Source organism: Microcaecilia unicolor, chromosome 3, assembly GCF_901765095.1.
Source record: "Microcaecilia unicolor chromosome 3, aMicUni1.1, whole genome shotgun sequence".
Classification (NCBI taxonomy): domain Eukaryota; kingdom Metazoa; phylum Chordata; class Amphibia; order Gymnophiona; family Siphonopidae; genus Microcaecilia; species Microcaecilia unicolor.
The window spans coordinates 225,105,278-225,124,700 of record NC_044033.1 but is presented as its reverse complement, the minus strand read 5'-3'; the positions used below and the strand labels follow the sequence as shown (position 1 = coordinate 225,124,700).

The window sequence follows — 19,423 nt, the reverse complement described above, 5'->3', positions numbered from 1 at the left end:
CTTTAAACCATATATTGTATTTTTGCAGGAAACACACCTTCACCATGTCCACAAAAGGCTCCTCTCTCATCCTTGCTACCCCACTGCTTGCTTTACCTCACCTGTTGATTCTTCTAAGAAATGCAGGGTGGCTATATTGATACATTCGTCTCTGCCAGTTCAGGTTGTTAAGATTAAACGGGACCCAGGTGTAGGGTTACCATATGGCTCCAGAAAAAGGAGGACAGATTGAGCCAGTCTGGGTTTTACTTCCATTGATTTCAATGGAAGCAAAACCCGGGCTGGATCAATGTGTCCTCCTTTTTCTGGAGCCTTATGGTAACCTTACCCAGTTGGGTGTTTCCTATTTTTACATATTACTATTGATGGGGTGGATGTCACCTTGGCTTTCATATATGCACCCAATGATCACCAGGGTGTTTTCTATGCCCATTTGCGTGAGAGGCTCTGGCCCCATTTCTTCGAGACACCTTAGTGATGGGCGGCGATTTTAACGCCACGCTAAACCCTGATCTTGATCATTCCCGTGGGTCTCCTGGTGTAGATTTTAAGATATACTCTGCCCTGAGCTCCCTCATACATTCTCTGGGATCTTTGGACGTTTGGCATCTCTCTCACCTGCAGACTATTTTTACTATTCCCCTGTACACGACTCCTACACACGCATTAATTATATCTTTCTGGACTCTAGATTGGTTGAAGGGGGTCCGGACGCTGGTATTGGTAATATCAGTATATCAGATCATGCACTGGTTTGGGTCTCACTATCTTCTTTTATGAAGGAAAAAGACAGGCGATGGACTCTAAACACTCGCTTGTTGCAGGAGGCGGAGGTGGTGGGAGGCTACAGAGCAATGGTAAAAGAGTATTTGGAACATAATATTGATTCAGGGCCTCCTTTGAATGTAGTCTGGGACGCCATGAAGGCCGTGGCTCGGGGATATTTTTTACAACTGGCCAGCAGGCGTGCCCATCTCCAAAGGATGCAACTCGCTAGCTATCTAGATAAAATTCAACGTTTGGAGGCTGATCACAAGGCCAGGTGGTCCCCTGAATCCATTCAGGAATTACGTGCCGTTAGGCTCCAACTAGACACCATTTACTCAGAGCAATTAAGTTTGGTGCAGGCACAGCAGAAAGCGTGTTCTTATGAATTTACTAACAAACCGGGACGAACCCTTGCCCTTAGATTGCGCAAACAAAGGGTTGACCGCACAATTGTGCATATCCGGGACGGTAAGGTCAATGCTCTGAACACATCCTCTCAGATACGCCTGCACTTCCAAACTTTCTATCAATCATACTTGCAGGAGATTCAGCCCACTCAAGAGGTTATTTCGGAATACCTAGCTTTCTGCAACCTGCCTTCACTATCCCCTGTACAACAAGCTGATCTGGACAGGCCGGTAACTCCATTGGAGATTCAAAAGGTTATTAAAGGTCTCCCTGCCTAGAAGTCACCTGGGTTAGACAGCTTGCCTAACGAATTTTACAAGACATTTGCCCCAGAGTTGGCCCCTCTTCTTGCTGATTTACTCAATCAAGTCCGAACCAGGGCAATCTTGCCACCTTCTATGATGGAGGCCTGGATTGCGGTAGTTCCAAAACCAGATAAAGACCGCACTGAATGTGCCTCTTACTGCTCCATCTCCATTCTTAATGCAGATGTTAAGATCCTAGCAAAGGTACTCGCAAATCGCCTTGCAATTGTTTTGCCATCTCTTATACACCCCGACCATTTGGAGTTTGTAACTCATCGTCAAGCCATGGATAACATTAGAAGAGCCGTAGATCTGTTATATTTATCTAGACATGCCCAGACCCCTATGTGCCTTTTTAGTCTTGATGCAGAGAAGGCTTTTGACAGGCTCCATTGGCCATTTATGTATCGGGTTTTGGAACACTTTAGGGTAGGCCCTTCTCTTTGTGGCTGGATTCAGGCCTTTTATAACTCTCCTAAATCTTATGTTAGAATAAATGGGGGAAACACTGCTGTGTTCTTCTTGTTTAGAGGTACTCATCAGGGGTGCCCTCTATCTCCAAAGCTCTTTGCGATTGGTTATGGAACCTTTCGTGTTGAAAGTGCACTTGAATCCTGATATCTCAGGTATCCACTTTGCAAATCAAAATCATAAGCTGGCCTTTTTTGTGGACGATGTACTGATGTTTATTACTCGACCATTAACTTCACTCCCTAAATTTTTGCAGGTTATTAATGAGTACTTAGCTGTATCTGGGTTTAAAATCAACATGAATAAATCGGAGGCCTTGAATGCTACCTTACCTAAGCAGCTATTGGACTCATTGCAGGCCTCCTTTCCCTTCCGTTGGGCCACAAGGGGGCTTCGCTATCTGGGGGTACTCCTGACCTCACGCTTCTCTGATTTATTCTCAGCGAGCTATACGGGCCTGCTTAGAGCTATCATTGGAGATCTTGATCATTGGGGAAGACCTAGCCCTCTCCTGGTTTGGCCATATAACTACAGTTAAGATGAATATCCTTCTCCACTTACTCTACTTGTTTCAAGTTCTTCCCTTGAAGATGTCCAGGGGGTTTCTCTCTAAGCTACAAGATCATTTTATACTGTTACAAGAAATGATTTATCTTGGGGGAAAGAGCTCTAGAGCACTCACTACTGTTTATAATTTAAGAGCAGGTGTCGTATTTATAAGTTTTAGGATATTAATTTCTCCACCAATCACCAAAGGTGATAATTGCAATAAATTAAATAAACTAAGTATATATAAAAGATACCATATACTCAGAACACAAAGAGACCATATTTTTAGCTTCAAAAAGGTTGATTTAATATACAATTGCACACGAGAGGTAGGTTTTTAAAAGGATCTTAGAACAGAGAATTTGTGCATAAAATAGAACAAAGTAGCAGGTAGGTTAACTTACAAGTCCTTGTTACAAGCATGCTGTGGTCCCTAATAAAGTTTTCCTGGAGCATCTCACCCCTTGTCTCGGATTGATCTCTTGAAGTTGTGTTTTTCCACTTTTTTCTTTTTTGTCCAGCTGATTGATGAGCACATGTTGAGGAGCAAGGCATCAGGGCTTCTGCAGTGAGTGGATCTGAGTTGCTTGCAGCTGAAGAGAATCAGACCCTTGGGAAACAGCTTTTGCTTTTATATCTTGCAAGCTGCAGGAGGATATGCCATGTGGATCTTTGTCCTGGTTTCCACACGACCCTTGGGCATTTGCAAAGCATTGTGGTATCTTGGTCTCATGTCTGCACACGACCCCTGAGTCTTGGTCTCATGTCTTATGACATCACGAGACTTGCTGTCTGGATTTTGCTGGCAAATGGTCTTTTGATGTACAGGGCTTCCTGCTCAGTCTCTGGAGCAGATACACATTACAAGTCCTTCCTTTCTGCACATGTCTGAAAGCTGATGGGAGGGGCAGGTATACCTTTGACAAGCAAATGTCCTGTTTATGCTTTTCCTCTGAGTTCTTTGTTTTCAATGGGGTATTCAGGTGCCCACCTTAGTCAAGCTTTTGTTAGGTGGGAGGGCAGAAGAAGCTCTTTTGTGTTTGTTAAGTGTTTGTAATTAACTATCCCTGCTATCAGAAGTTCCCAGAAAAAGGGATGGGGAGAGAGGGGCTTGAAATGAAACTATTCTCTCTGCTGCAGTGTCAAATATATATATTTAAAAGCTACACAAATATATTGGTGTATATATATGTATCTGATCCAACACAACATCATGCTACACATTTCGATAATAAACTGATACCATTACAATACGTGTTATTTTGTCGAGTAGGCTTCCGCGTTTACCTAGATCTTTCCTGTACCAAGACAAGAGGCGGGGGGGGGGGGGGCTTGGGGATCCCCAAACTTTACTAGTATTACACAGCAGCTCGAGCGCATGCAGCTTTAGAATGGTACCAGGCACAGCCCTACAAACTCTGGGTACACTTGGAACAGTGCTCTTATGTGGCTCCCAAGTAAACATAGACATCTTGGGGAGGGGCTGTGGCCTTTGATTTACACCACCTTTCATTATTGGGATAGTCTGTTTCTTAGTCAGGCCTGCATCTTGTTACATCTTTCACCCATAGCCTTCAATGCTCTTTTCCCCCTTGACAATGGTCAGAGGATCTTCGCCTGCTGGTATTCAGAGGGTCAGAGGACTTGGGGACAATTTTTCAATGAGGATTCCATTCTAACTTTTCCCTCCTTACAGGAGGAATTTCTTTTTGTGTCAAAAGATAGGTATGCTTACCTTCAGATATCCCATTTTCTTTCCTCGGCTACTATTCGCTCTGCAATTCTACGGGAAGAGTCCTTTTTGGAGGACCTGTGTGAGGACTCCAAGTCCATGAGAGGCTTGATCACCTGTTTGTATAAACACTTGTGTTTACAATCTCCAACATACACATTGCATAGACAGAATTGGCGTACAAGCTGGGCTTGGAGTTAGGAGAGGATGAGTGGGGGGTATTGGAAAGGGCACTGGTGAAGGTGTCTCTTTATGTACCTTTTAAAGAGAATGCTGTAAAAGTATTGTTTCATTGGTACCTAACACCTGCTCGCCTTTGACGCATTTACCCGGGCTTTTCGGGTATGTGTTGGAGGAGTTGTGGATAAATTGGTACAATGAGCCACATGTGGTGGGCTTGTGTTAAAATTCGTGCTTTTTGGAAAGCAGTTGAATATAGATTACAGAGGTGGTTGGGACACCCCATCCCTTGGTCGCCAATGTTTTTCCTTTTTCCCAAGAAGGTCCCAGGGTTAAAATCTCCTCAAGCTACTTTGGTACGACACGCCATGTGTGCTGCTTGAGTGCTCACAGCAGCACACTGGAAGCAACAATCTGTCCCTCCACTGGTGAAGTGGCTCAATAAGCTGTGGTACCTTTGTGAAATGGAGTGCTTAATAGCAGAGCTTAGGCATCAGATACATAAATGGGAAGTCATCTGGGCGCCTTTTAGTTCTCACTGTTCTGCTTGAAATTTCCTTGCTCGGACTGTGTTGGACTATACCTGGGCGGGGGGTTTGCACCTTCTGGGTTTTTGAAGAGGGGGGAGGGCCTAGGAGGTGGTAGTTGAGGGTTAAATTTTCTTATTATGTAAAGTCTTTAAATAGTTTTGAAGTTCTATATGGTAACTTTTTTGCCTGGTTGGGGCTAGAGGGAACCCTGTTTTGACCTTGTATTGTTACCCATATTTCTTGCATATGCTTAACCTGGCAGACTCTTTTGTTACACATGGTTGCTTGTTTCTGTTTTTCCTCTGTGCCAGAACTGTTAATAAAGACTTCATACAAATAAAAATAAAAGTGTAGGAGAAGGTGGGTTTGATGTGGTAGTGGCTATGATGTACAAAAATGTCACTTAAATCCCCCCCCCCCCCATTCCTAGCTTGTTTACCTGTTGCCACCCCAAATATTTCTGCCTAGAGAAACCACTGGTGCTGATATGAGAACACTCATACATGTCCAGAGGAGTCTCAAAGGCTTCTCTGAGCTGGAGGAGAGCACCGGCACACTGTTTCCATCAATGACATCACCATGATGTCTGCCCACATCTCCCCTGTTCATCTGTGGAGAAAATGTCATACAAAGCTAAAAATGTGTTCTTCAATAAGTTGATATTATTGGATAATGGAGATGCCAATGTTTAGTGATGTTTAATAGTCTGATCACATCAGCTGTAGAAGGACACATTCCATGTGGTCTGTAGTGAAGTCTCTGCAAAATTACCAAGTGATAAAAATTAGATTTAATAATTGAAGTACTGAATTTCAGACATACTGATTTTAATAAAATGGGGGAATACTTGAAGAAGAAGCTGTTGGTGTGGGAAGGCGTAGGAGAAGAGGAAAAACAGTGGTCCAAGCTAAAGGCTGCTATAAATATGGCAACTAATCTTTTTGTGAGGAAAGTAAACAAAAACAAGAGAAGCAGGAAGCCTATAAGGTTCTCCAAACAAGTAGCTGAAAAAATAAGAGCAAAAGAGGCTTTGTTCAAGAAATACAAAAGAATGCAACGAGAGGATCACGGAAAAGATTATCGGATTAAACTGAAAGAAGCGAAGAGGGAAATACGGGTAGCGGAAGAAAAAATGGCTAAAGATGTAAAGAGAGGTGACAAGACTTTTTTCAGATATATTGGAGAAAGGAGAAGAGATAGGAATGGAATTGCGAAACTGAAAGGTTATGAGAATGGCTATGTGGAGAATGATGAAGATAAAGCAAATGTGCTTAACAATTATTTCTCTTTGGTGTTCATGGAGGAAAATCCTGGAGAAGGACTGCGGTTGGCTGCCGAGGGAACATCTGGGAATGGAGTGGATACTGCGCCGTTTACGGAAGAAAGAGTTTATAAACAGCTGGAGAATCTGAAGGTGAACAAAGCTATGGGGCCGGATGGGATACATCCCAGGATACTGAAGGAGCTCAGAGAGGTCCTGGTGGGACCTCTTAAAGATTTATTTAATAGATCTTTAGAGAAGGGAGAGGTTCCCCGAGATTGGAGACGAGCGGATGTGGTCCCTCTTCACAAACGTGGAGACAGGGAAGAAATGGGAAACTACAGACCGGTAAGTCTGACGTCAGTGGTAGGAAATATAATGGAGTCGCTGCTGAAGGAAAGGATAGTTAACTTTCTAGAAACCGATGGGTTACAGGACCCGAGGCAATATGGCTTTACCAAAGGAAAATCCTGCCAAACGAATCTTATTGACTTTTTTGACTGGGTGACCAAAGAACTGGATGAGGGACATGCGTTAGATGTAATCTACTTGGACTTCAGCAAAGCCTTTGATACGGTCCCCCACAGAAGACTTGTGAATAAGCTGAAAGGGTTGAACTTAGGACAGAAAGTGGTGAACTGGATAAGAAACTGGTTGACCGACAGTTGGCAGAGGGTGGTGGTAAATGGAATCCGCTCAGAGGAAAGGAAGGTGAGCAGTGGAGTTCCTCAGGGGTCGGTGTTGGGGCCTATTCTGTTTAAAATATTTATGGGAGATATTGCTGAAGGGTTGGAAGGAAAGGTGTGCCTTTTTGCGGATGACACGAAAATAGCCAATAGAGTGGATACCCTGGAGGGAGTAGAAACGATGAGAAAGTTAGAAGAATGGTCGAGGGTCTGGCAGTTCTTCAGAACTGGTTTTAAATCACGATGATTAAGTGTCACGGCTAGCAGCAGCACAACACTACGAGGGCTCTACTGTTCATCTTTATCACACCATAAGCCTTATGGATCTGAGATAAGTGGACAATAATATCAGTTCCTGTATTTTATAAGTTACAGCATTTAATTAGGGTGGAGAAGGGAGGTAGGCATGTGCTGTGATGTTTTCCAGTTGAAGTGCTGATTTGTTACCGTGACAAATGAGATTAGCACAACAACAAATACTGAGCACTGCAAAATAAAAATATAAAAAAATTATATAACATACATATTTTGCTGAGATAATGTGTAATTAATTCTGGTAGTTCTTGAATATCTAGTTAAAATGTAATGCCAAGAAGTGTAGAGTGATGCACTTGGGGTGCAGAAACCCAAAAGACAGATACCAGATAGGAGGGGAGCGATTAGTAAGCTCAGCTCAGGAGAGAGACCTTGGGGTGTTGGTGTCAGAGGATCTGAAGGTGAAGAAACAATGCGACAAGGCGACGGCCGTGGCCAGAAGGATGCTAGGCTGCGTAGTGAGGGACATAACCAGCAGAAGAAAGGAGATGTTGATGCCCCTCTACAAGTTGTTAGTGAGGCCCCACTTGGAGTATTGTGTTCAGTTTTGGAGGCCGTATCTTGCTAAAGATGTAAAAAGACTGGAAGCGGTGCAAAGAAATGCTACGAAAATGGTATGGGATTTGCGTTGCAAACCATACGAGGAGAGACTTGCTGACCTGAACATGTATACCTTGGAGGAAAGGAGAAGCAGAGGTGATATGATACAGACGTTCAAATATTTGAAAGGTATTAATCCACAAATTAACTTTTTCCGGAGACAGGAAGGTGGTAGAACTAGAGGACATGAATTGAGGTTGAAGGGGGGCAGAGTCAGGACTAATGTCAGGAAGTATTTTTTCACGGAGAGGGTGGTGGATATGTGGAATGCCCTCCCGCAGGAGGTGGTGGAGATGAAAATGGTAATGGAATTCAAACATGCGTGGGATAAACACAAAGGAATCCTGTTTAGAAGGAATGGTTCCGTGGAATCTTAGCGGAGATTGAGCGGCGACGCCGGAAATTGGAAACAAAACAGGAGCTGGACAGACATCTACAGTCTACGCCCTGATTGTGACTGAATAGATAGAGATGGGCTGGAGTGTAAATTTTAAGGGGCTTCAATGTTAGCTTCAGAACTTAGTACAAAAACAGTACTTGGCAGACATCTACGGTCTGTGCCCTGAGAAAGGCAAGGACAAATCAAACTTGGGTATACATATAAAGTATCACATACCGTGTAAAATGAGTTTATCTTGTTGGGCAGACTGGATGGATTGTACAGGTCTTTATCTGCCATCATTTACTATGTATATACTAGCCGTTGAGCCCGTAAAAATGGGCTAGTATAGGAAGGGGGGTTTCAAAGGCTCCTTCCCCTCGCCGTTGCAAGGCCGCCCCCCCCCCCCTGCTGAGCTCACCGCTGCCCCTCCCCCTCAGAGTCGCCGCCACCCCTCCACCCGTGCCGGGCCCTCGCTTCGCTATTGAACAGCGCTGGAACGCAGCACACAGCTCAGCTGAGCTCCCGTCGGCCTTCCTTCTCTGCCTGTGTCCCGCCCTCGTGTGACGTAACGTCGGTGAGGGCGGGACACAGGCAGGGAAGGAAGGCCGACGGGAGCTCAGCTGAGCTGTGTGCTGCGTTCTGGCGCTGTTCAATAGCGAAACGAGGGCCCGGACCGGGTGGAGTGTGGGTGGCGGCGGTGACTCTGGGTGGGGGACCGGTGGCGGCGACCTTGGGGGGGGGGGAGCGGTAGCGACAGCGGTTCCCTCCCTCTCTCCCTCCCCTGCGCAGGTTCCCTCTCTGTGCCGCCACCGTCATCACGTATTGACGCGGGGGCGGGACAGAGAGGGAAGTCTCTACTGCGCATTTGCGAGTGAGTCGGTCACTCGCCATTTATATGTTTGATGTTACTATGAAGTGAAATGATCTGAGCTGCCAGTCACAGAACAGTGAGACATGACACAGTCAGTCTCATTACAGAGCTCAGAGGACAGGAAATGTGTCATATGGCAAATGACATGCAGGTGGCACCTTAAAGAAAAATTAATTTAAAACATGGTCTTTCAAAGACTGGGGTCCACTTTGTCACATGCACGTCCTTGAAAGTTAAGTCTAAACAGTAATGAGTTTATTGAGGACTCCACCAGACTATGGGGTCCAGGGGCGTAGTGAGCTGCTGAACTACTGCATTGTGCTATGGGAACATGAGGGACCAATGAGGAGACTTGTTTTATGCAGCCTGTCAGTGAGTCAGCCAATTAGAATCTTTATTTCATCCATTTGCTCAGTAGAGGAGTCCCATAGGGTAAAATTACAGATGCTAACCAATAACATTGTTTTTCTGTAAGTTTGTCAGTGAATGATAACCAATAGTGGAGTGTCTCTCATTGAATACGTGAACCTACCAATGAGAGCAGAGGTGGGTATGTGAAGAGCCAATGAGAAATCTCTGCAACTATTTATTAATGTTTCTCCTCCCTTCCCTGCAGTGAATGTGACTCTGGATCCTGAAACTGCTCATCCCAATCTCATCCTGTCTGAGGATCGGAAAAGTGTCAGACACGGAGACACGAGACAGAAGCTGCCGGACAGTCCCCAGAGATTTGATCCTGTTGTCAGTGTCCTGGGGTGTGAGAGCTTCTCCTCGGGGAGACATTACTGGGAGGTGGAGGTGGGAGACAAGACTGAGTGGGATTTGGGGGTTTGTAAAGATTCTGTGAGCAGGAAGGGGAAGATCATATATACACCTGAGAATGGATACTGGACAGTGATACTGAGAAATGGAGATAAATACAAGGCCTGCACCTCCTCCTGGACCCTGCTCTCCCTGAGTGTGACACCCCGGGCAGTGGGAATTTTCCTGGACTACGAGGCAGGAAAGGTCTCATTTTACAATGCAGATAATAAATCTCATCTCTTCACCTTCACCAACACCTTCACTGAGAAACTCCGGCCTTTCTTCAGTCCTTGTCTCAGAGGTAAAAATGCGGGGGCTCTGAGAATCCGCCCAGTGCCAAACTGGGAATGAGTGAGCCAGACTCAGGGGTCTGATATATAATCTGGGAGTTGATTTTTGAGATCTGGATAAGAAGAATCAGAGAGTGTTACTTGTGAGCTGTGCTGTTCAGGTTCATTATATACAATCTGTGATCTGATTTTCCAAACTTAGACTAACTTCGTAAAGAAAATGTACTGTTGAAACAATAAGTGGGGGGAAAATTAATAATGACAATAAAATCATTTTAGAATACTCAAAAGAAAATGAATGACATTTCATTAGCAGCTGGAGAGGTGGGATTAGAGCTTGTGAATATGAGGAAGGGGCTCAGTGACACTGTGAGAGACACAGATGTGGGACTAGAGCCTATGAATATCAGGAGGGGTCTAAGTGACAACAGTGAGAGTGACAGAGATCATTTTAATGCCTGTGAATGTGAAGAGGGGTCTCAGTAACACAGTGAGAGTGACAGAGATGAATTAGAGCCTGTGAATGTGAGGAGGTGTTTCAGTGAGAGTCAGAGGTGGGATCAGAGCCTGTGAATGTGAGTAGGGGTCTCAGTAACAGTGAGAGTGACAGCTCGGTTTAAAGCCTCTGAATATGAGGAAGAGTCTCAGTGACAGAGTGGCAGTGGTTGGTTTAATGCCTGTGAATATGAGTAGGGGTCTCAGTAATACAGTGAGAGATGTGGAATCAGAGCCAGTGAATGTGAGGAGGGGTCTCAGTAACACACTGAGTGTGAGAGGTGGGATCAGAGTCTGTGAATGTGAGGAGGGGTCTCAGTAACAGTGAGTGAGAGGTGGGATTAGAGTCTGAATGTGAGGAGGGGTTGAAATAACACAGTGAGAGTGATAGAGATGGGATCATTGTCAGTGAATGTGAGGAGGGGTCTAAGTGACACAATGAGAGTTAAAGTCTGTGGATGTCAGGAGGTGGCTCATTGAGAATGTAAGACTTACAGAGGTCTGCTTAAAGCCTATGAATGTGAAGCGGGGTCTCAGTGAAGGTGAGAGTGACAGAGGTTGGTTTAACTCCTGTGAATGTGAGGAGGGGTCTCAGTAACAGAGTGAGAGGTGGGATCAGAGCCTGTGAATGTGAGGAGGGGTCTCAGAAACAGTGAGAGGTGGGATCAGAGCCTGTGAATGTGAGGAGGGGTCTCTAGCACAGTGAGAGTGAGAGGTGGGATTAGAGCCTGTGAATGTGAGGAGGGGTCTTATTAACAGTGAGAGTGATAACAGGTGGGACTAGAGCCAGTGAATGTCAGGAGGGGTCTAAGTGACACAGTGAGAGTGACAGAGATCATTTAATGCCTGTGAATGTGAGAAGGGGGTCTCAGTAACACAGTGAGTGAGAGGTGTGATCAGAGCCTGTAAATGTGAGGAGGGGTCTCAGTAACACAGTGAGTGAGAGGTGGGATCAGGGCCCATGTGAGAGTGACAGGTTGGTTTAAAGCCTCTGAATATGAGGAGGGGTCTCAGTGACACAGAGTGATAGAGGTTGGTTTAATGCCTGTGAATATGAGGAGGGGTCTCGGTGACACAGTGATAGTGACAGAGATGGGATTAGAGCCTGAGACTGTGAGGAGGAGTCTCATTGATACAGTCACAGAGATGGAATCAGAGTCTGTGAATGTAGAAACCCCTACAGTGATGATATTCATGAAATACAATTTTCTCCCAGCTAGTTTCTGGAGCACAGCAGTGAATGTCTGCACAAATCACAATTCTTATCAGGATGAGTTCTTTATTATTCTGGGTTAATCATGTGCCAGCAAAGTAGCAGAGACAAATTCCAAGCCTGCAGCCGACCTTAATATGCAGCTGTGTGAGAGCATTCAGGAATTTCTCCCAAATGTTTTCTCTGCCACATAAGGCAAGACTTGTATTTTTATACATTTTATCGTTTTGATGTTAGTAACCTCAATTTGGTCTCTTCCAGCTTCAGTGCTTCGTTTAGACAATATTTATAACAATACTAATGTAATTAAGCATATGTTCTTGACTAGGCTTCATCCATCCTTCATTCTGTAATTCTCATTTTACTCTCTACTCTAATAAAACAGCTGATGGGATGATCTGAGGTTCCCATTCCCCTTCCCTTTGCTCTTGAATACAAGTAAAGTTCATTTTCCTATTCCATACGCTGATGAGGCATCTGGAAGTTCTAAGGCCTAATTCCTCCTCCTGCTGGCCCTGGATTCACAGAATTCATTTTACCAGACCACAGCAGAGCCTTCTTGTCTCCTAAGAAAAACATGGTCTTGTGGCCTTGGATATCAGGGAGCTCAAGACCTCACTCCCAGAGCCCAGATCTATGGTTTCCACATCCTCTGAGGACGGAAATATCTACTGTACCTGAATATCTTGAACTACTTCTGGAAAGACATGAGCTAAATACAAATAAATAGTAAGAAGCAGCACTTCTCAACACTTTGGGTTTTGCTCCAAAAATGAAGTTTATTGAGGTACTTGGTAAAACAAAAACGTGGAGAGTCTTCTGGTAACATTCGGAGCAGAACAAATATTCTAGAAGGTCACAGAAAACCACAATTCATGTGCAAAGAGGCTGCTGACCATCAGGGGTTTTCAACCCAGTCCTCACGGCTCACCCAGCCAGTTGGGTTTTCAGGATCTTCCCATTAAATTCAATGGGGATATCCTGAAACCTGTGACTGGCTGGGTGTGTGCCTTGAGGACTTGGTTGAATACCTCTGATCTACTGGGATAATGAGCAGATTGTGTATACACAATAACCGTGGGGTCAATTTTCAAAAGCCCTTATCATTAGAACAGCAGCCATTATACAGGCAAGCCCCCTGTCTGTGAATTTTCAGTGCACTGTCTGGATGGTACAGGAGAAAATTCTTACAGACTGTCCCAGTGCTGTCCGGATAGTGTCAGGCCAGAGCACAGGCGTCCACCTAACTCTATGGATAGTAAGAAATACTCAGCTGCTGTCTGAATAGCCATGAGTTTTAATTACAGGATAATAATAAGGCTAATTTAAACCACAAAGTCAGTGGCTGAATATTGTCGTTATCCTTAGAGCTGGTGGTGGTCTTGGCTTCACCATAAATTCGGTGCCACTTGCACAGTCTTTGACTATTGACCTGTCAGTAGCCCTGTTTATGCAGCCCTTAATCACATAAGCTGCACCTACATCCACACACACTCTGTTCAGCTAATGTTATATGTCCCGCTAGTTCTGCTTATTCCTTCTGAGCTCTTCTGCCTCACTGTAAACTGGGTGTTTCTTCCCTTCACCAGCAGACTACCAATTGGCTCCAGATGCTTAATTGCCTTGTGGTTCTGAGATCTACCTGCTCTCTTCCAGACTGCTTGTCCCCCATCAGGCATTGTCTGTCGGCTATGCAGCCGCGCCTCTTGCCTCTCAGGTCACTGCCCCTGGAGTAGAACCCGGAGGAGCACTGCAACGTGAGAGGCGAGAGGAGCAGCTGCAGAGCCGACAGCCAATGCCTGATGGCTGCCTGCGGTGCCACGCTTGCTTTTTACTTTCAACATTTTTATTGATGAATTTCAAATTTAAACATACAATCAGTAAAGCCAAAGTAAAACAGACCTTCATCGACCTTTTAACAATATGACCCTGCCCCATCCCTCAAAATTGTACCAAACTAGCGACAAATACTGTGTCTATGAATCCCACCAAATCAAAATACCCCTATCAATATGCTTTACATTGCTTTTTTATACACGCCATCTATACGCATGTTATACCGTGAGGATTCTTCAGACCATTCCACATATTAACCCCTCCCCATCCCCACCTCCCTTTCCTCCCACCCATTCTATATCAACCTATACATACCCATGACTTTCCATATGCCTTCTATCCCATAGAACTCCCTCCCCTAAGTCAGCCTTTACTTAAATCATCCAATGGTTCAATACAAGCATCTTGAATTTCCAGTAAACTCACTTGTCTCCTATTATCCCCACGCTTGCTTTTAAAAAACAGCTGTTTTTGTAGCGGCTGGACTTGGCAGGTCTGTGTTGGGTGGGCGGGCCTGGAGGGAAAGTGGCTGGGCCTGGGCGGCGACCTTGGGGAGATGGGGAGAGAAAGAGGAAAAACAGATGGAAGGATGGAGAGAGAGACACGATGGAAGGATAGGGAGAGAAAGGGGGAGAGGATCCTGAGAGGGGGTGGAGGGGGTCCTGAGACCAGAGATGGGGGAGGGTGGAAGGGGGTCTTGAGACCACAGATAGGGGGGAGGGAGGGGGTCCTGAGACCAGAGGGGAGGGGTGGTCCTGAGAGCAGAGTGGAGGGGGTCCAGAGACTACTACTACTACTACTTAACATTTCTAGAGCGCTACTAGGGTTACGCAGCGCTGTACAAATTAACAAGGAAAGGACGGTCCCTGCTCAAAGGAGCTTACAATCTAAAGGACGAAATTAAGGTAAGCATTAAAGGTAGCATTAAAACTACCGACAAAGAGAGCTACTTGGGTGTTTGTCTTCTGGTCTTGTATTGAAAAAATACCTTAAACCACCTGAGAGGGAGGGAGGGGGGAGAGGGAAGGGGGTCCTGAGACCAGAGAGGGAGGGGGGAGGTATCTCTGTCACACACACACACTCTCTCTCACAGTCAGTGTCTTTCTCTCACTCTCACATACTGTCTCTCACACACTCTTTGTCTCACACTGTATCACATTCACTCTCTATGTGTCACACAGTCACTCTCAAACACTCTCTCGATCTCATACACTTTCCCAGTCTCACAGAGAGTCTGTGTATCGCACACATACTCTCACACTGTCTCACACATACTCTCTCTCACACACTCTCTCACAGACACACTCGCACCCACACTCACTCTCTCTCTGTCACACACACACACTCACACGTTCACTCTCTCACACAGTCACTCTCACACACACTCTGAGGAAAACCTTGATAGCGCCTGTTTCATTTGTGTCAGAAATGGGCCTTTTTTACTAGTATAATATATAGCGCATAATATATTATACTGATACAGTTTAGGACTTGCTGCCAACCCAGAAATTTATTAGTAAACCAAGTGACCTAGAGTCAGATTGAGAAGCTTCCCAGTTGTGAAGACTTGTGATAATCACACACTGCAGGACTGATATACAGTGGGGGAAATAAGTATTTGATCCCTTGCTGATTTTGTAAGTGTGCCCACTGACAAAGACATGAGCAGCCCATAATTGAAGGGTAGGTTATTGGTAACAGTGAGAGATAGCACATCACAAATTAAATCCGGAAAATCACATTGTGGAAAGTATATGAATTTATTTGCATTCTGCAGAGGGAAATAAGTATTTGATCCCCCACCAACCAGTAAGAGATCTGGCCCCTACAGACCAGGTAGATGCTCCAAATCAACTCGTTACCTGCATGACAGACAGCTGTCGGCAATGGTCACCTGTATGAAAGACACCTGTCCACAGACTCAGTGAATCAGTCAGACTCTAACCTCTACAAAATGGCCAAGAGCAAGGAGCTGTCTAAGGATGTCAGGGACAAGATCATACACCTGCACAAGGCTGGAATGGGCTACAAAACCATCAGTAAGACGCTGGGCGAGAAGGAGACAACTGTTGGTGCCATAGTAAGAAAATGGAAGAAGTACAAAATGACTGTCAATCGACAAAGATCTGGGGCTCCACGCAAAATCTCACCTCGTGGGGTATCCTTGATCATGAGGAAGGTTAGAAATCAGCCTACAACTACAAGGGGGGAACTTGTCAATGATCTCAAGGCAGCTGGGACCACTGTCACCACGAAAACCATTGGTAACACATTACGACATAACGGATTGCAATCCTGCAGTGCCCGCAAGGTCCCCCTGCTCCGGAAGGCACATGTGACGGCCCATCTGAAGTTTGCCAGTGAACACCTGGATGATGCCGAGAGTGATTGGGAGAAGGTGCTGTGGTCAGATGAGACAAAAATTGAGCTCTTTGGCATGAACTCAACTCGCCGTGTTTGGAGGAAAAGAAATGCTGCCTATGACCCAAAGAACACCGTCCCCACTGTCAAGCATGGAGGTGGAAATGTTATGTTTTGGGGGTGTTTCTCTGCTAAGGGCACAGGACTACTTCACCGCATCAATGGGAGAATGGATGGGGCCATGTACCGTACAATTCTGAGTGACAACCTCCTTCCCTCCGCCAGGGTCTTAAAAATGGGTCGTGGCTGGGTCTTCCAGCACGACAATGACCCAAAACATACAGCCAAGGCAACAAAGGAGTGGCTCAGGAAGAAGCACATTAGGGTCATGGAGTGGCCTAGCCAGTCACCAGACCTTAATCCCATTGAAAACTTATGGAGGGAGCTGAAGCTGCGAGTTGCCAAGCGACAGCCCAGAACTCTTAATGATTTAGAGATGATCTGCAAAGAGGAGTGGACCAAAATTCCTCCTGACATGTGTGCAAACCTCATCATCAACTACAGAAGACGTCTGACCGCTGTGCTTGCCAACAAGGGTTTTGCCACCAAGTATTAGGTCTTGTTTGCCAGAGGGATCAAATACTTATTTCCCTCTGCAGAATGCAAATAAATTCATATACTTTCCACAATGTGATTTTCCGGATTTAATTTGTGATGTGCTATCTCTCACTGTTACCAATAACCTACCCTTCAATTATGGGCTGCTCATGTCTTTGTCAGTGGGCACACTTACAAAATCAGCAAGGGATCAAATACTTATTTCCCCCACTGTATGAAATAACTAGTAAAAAAGCCCCGTTTCTGATGCAAATGAAACGGGGGCTAGCAATGTTTTCTTCTGTGTGCATGTGGGAGTGTGTGTGTCCCTGCCCTCTGGCCTCTCTCCCCTCCCCCCTCTGAGTCCTTCACTGTTACAGAGCCAGCGATTTGATTTCATGCTCTGCTGTTTTCCTTCACTGACTGTGTTACAGAGAGGGCGGGGCAGACACTCATAGGGAAACCGGATATCTCGCCCCCTTCACACTTCCGGCTGGAGGCTTCATAGAACGTTGGTGTTGCCTTTTATATAGAGAGATAATATTAACCAGGGCAGGAGATGTCATCCAAATAGAAGAGCATCTGGATAGAAGAGATATTAAAACAAGAATGACGAGAGCCATTAAATGCCCACGAGAGGTTTAGTTCTCAAAAGACAGATTTATCAAGGAAAATGTTTCTGTTTCAGTGTAAGAAAAAGTTAAAGGTGACCCCAGGAGTCTACCAAAACCCCTTTGGAGTATTTTACATATTTGCTTAGGTTTTAGGCAGCATATAAATGTGCCAATAAAAATAATCTCTCTATATAAAACGCACCGCCAGCGTTCTAATGAAGCCAGAAGTCTCCAAGTTCTAAGTTTGTAGTTGTGTAGATCACTGTTTGCCCATGAGTGTCTGCCCCGCCCTTGCATCACAACGTGATGACGTCGAGGGCGAAGCACTGACACCGAATCGCATTGCTCACCCGTTGCTACTCCATGAAACGTGATGACAGACGCATCACGGACCTATGACAACGACCTGCATGAAAAAAGGAAGGAGTATCAGCATCTGACAATGAAGGAATCACAGAAACGTTGCCAGGCAACGGAAGGAGACGTCAGACGCATGACGGACCAATCACGAGCAACTGCATGGGAACAAGAGAGGAGAATGAGCAGCACAACCGATCACTTTCTCTGCAGCACGGAGACGGGGAACATCGCTGGAAGGAGAATACTATTTGGATGCCCATGCTCCTGCTCTCGGTATGTGACGGCGCAAACAGACACCCAGAAACACAGTTGCAGCCTCCCTAAAAAACGCCCTCCCAGACAAAACTACTCACTGTCCCAACGTTCCCAGCACCTCAGCCAACCTCCCTCCAAGTTACACACACCCACAAAAGTACTGCATCATAATGGCGCTGCAAACTCACACCCAGAAATCAACTTGTAGCCTCCCTAACAAACATCCTCCAACACACAACTAGGGAGGGGGGGACCCTAGAACTCAGAGGGAGGCGGGGAGGACCCTGGAACTCGGAGGGAGGGGGGACCCTGGAACTGGGAGGGAGGGGGGACTCTGGAACTTGGAGAGGGGGACCCAGCAACTTGGAGGGAAGGGGAACCCTCGAACTTGGAGGGAGGGGGGACCATGGAACTGGGAGGGAGGGGACGACCCTGGAACTCGGAGGAAGGGAGGGAGGGAGGGGGGGAGACGGCCCTGGAACTCGGAGGGACGGAGGGTGAGAACACATTTATCCTAATAATCACTTTCAAAACATTAATTGCAGAAAAGCATTACTTTGCTAGCGCCCGTTTCATTGGTTTCAGAAATGGCCCTTTTATCCTATTTACAAATATTTTTACTCCTTTTCCCACAGTTCTTCCACCACAGGAGAATGAGACGCAGAGCTTGCTCTCCCCTCTCTGTTTCCCAGCACTTCCTGCACCCTATTTCCTTCTCTTCCTTTTCTTCAGCAGGAAGAACACACTTTGCGCACGATACAGTAAATGGCACCCAAACTTAGGATCCACACTAAGCTGGATTTTTTAGAATACTGTCTTAGGGGCCCTTTTACAAAGGTGCAGTAGGCTCTACACGTGTGCCAAAATGAGACTAGTGCCAGGCTAGCGCTCCCTCCTGGCGGTAATTTCTGATTTGGTGCACGCCTATACTGCCGGGACAAATTATTTTTTTATTTCCGACCACAGGAGGTGTTTGCAGGGTTAATCTGCAGTTGGCGTGCGCCGACCGGTCACCGCACATGTAGCGGGTGAGCCCTCACCGCTAGATCAATGGGTAGTGTTAAGGGGTCAGGCTGTAAATAGGCCCTTTTTCCAAGATGTGATAAAAACTGGCCTGGTGCACGCCAAAAACACATGCCCACACTACCGCAGGCCACTTTTTTTGCGTCTCACTATGGGGGTCAGCATTTATGCCTGCCAAAACCTGGTGCCTAATTTATGGCACTTGGGCGCACATTCTTTAACATTGTACCTAACTTCTGGGAATTCCCCTCCCATGGCCATGCCCCTTTGGAGTTGTGTGCTATGAAATTTAGGCACACGTTATAGAATACGATGCAGGGCAGATCACGAGTAAATCCGAATTAATGCCAATCAATGTCAATAATTGATTGGTATCGCCTGATTAATTAAGTGCAGATTTGTGTTGACCCTATATAGTTTATGGACTATTGTTTATAATGTTGAAGTGTCACCATGGAGTAATGGTGCCACCATGTGGTCACCTAATGAATTGCAGCTCTTAGGGATATTTTTGTTG

General features: G+C 45.7%; 1 protein-coding gene across 1 annotated transcript in view; it reads left to right on the top strand.

Moving 5' to 3' along the window:
• The window catches only part of LOC115466343 (butyrophilin subfamily 1 member A1-like), a 494,943-nt gene extending 484,591 nt beyond the window's left edge, over positions 1–10,352 (top strand). The window contains exon 9 of the mRNA XM_030197531.1: positions 9,675–10,352. Coding sequence (XP_030053391.1) covers positions 9,675–10,213 — 539 coding nt within the window. The 3' untranslated portion in view covers positions 10,214–10,352. The remainder of the gene's footprint in view (positions 1–9,674) is intronic.
• The last annotated feature ends 9,071 nt before the right edge of the window (positions 10,353–19,423 follow it).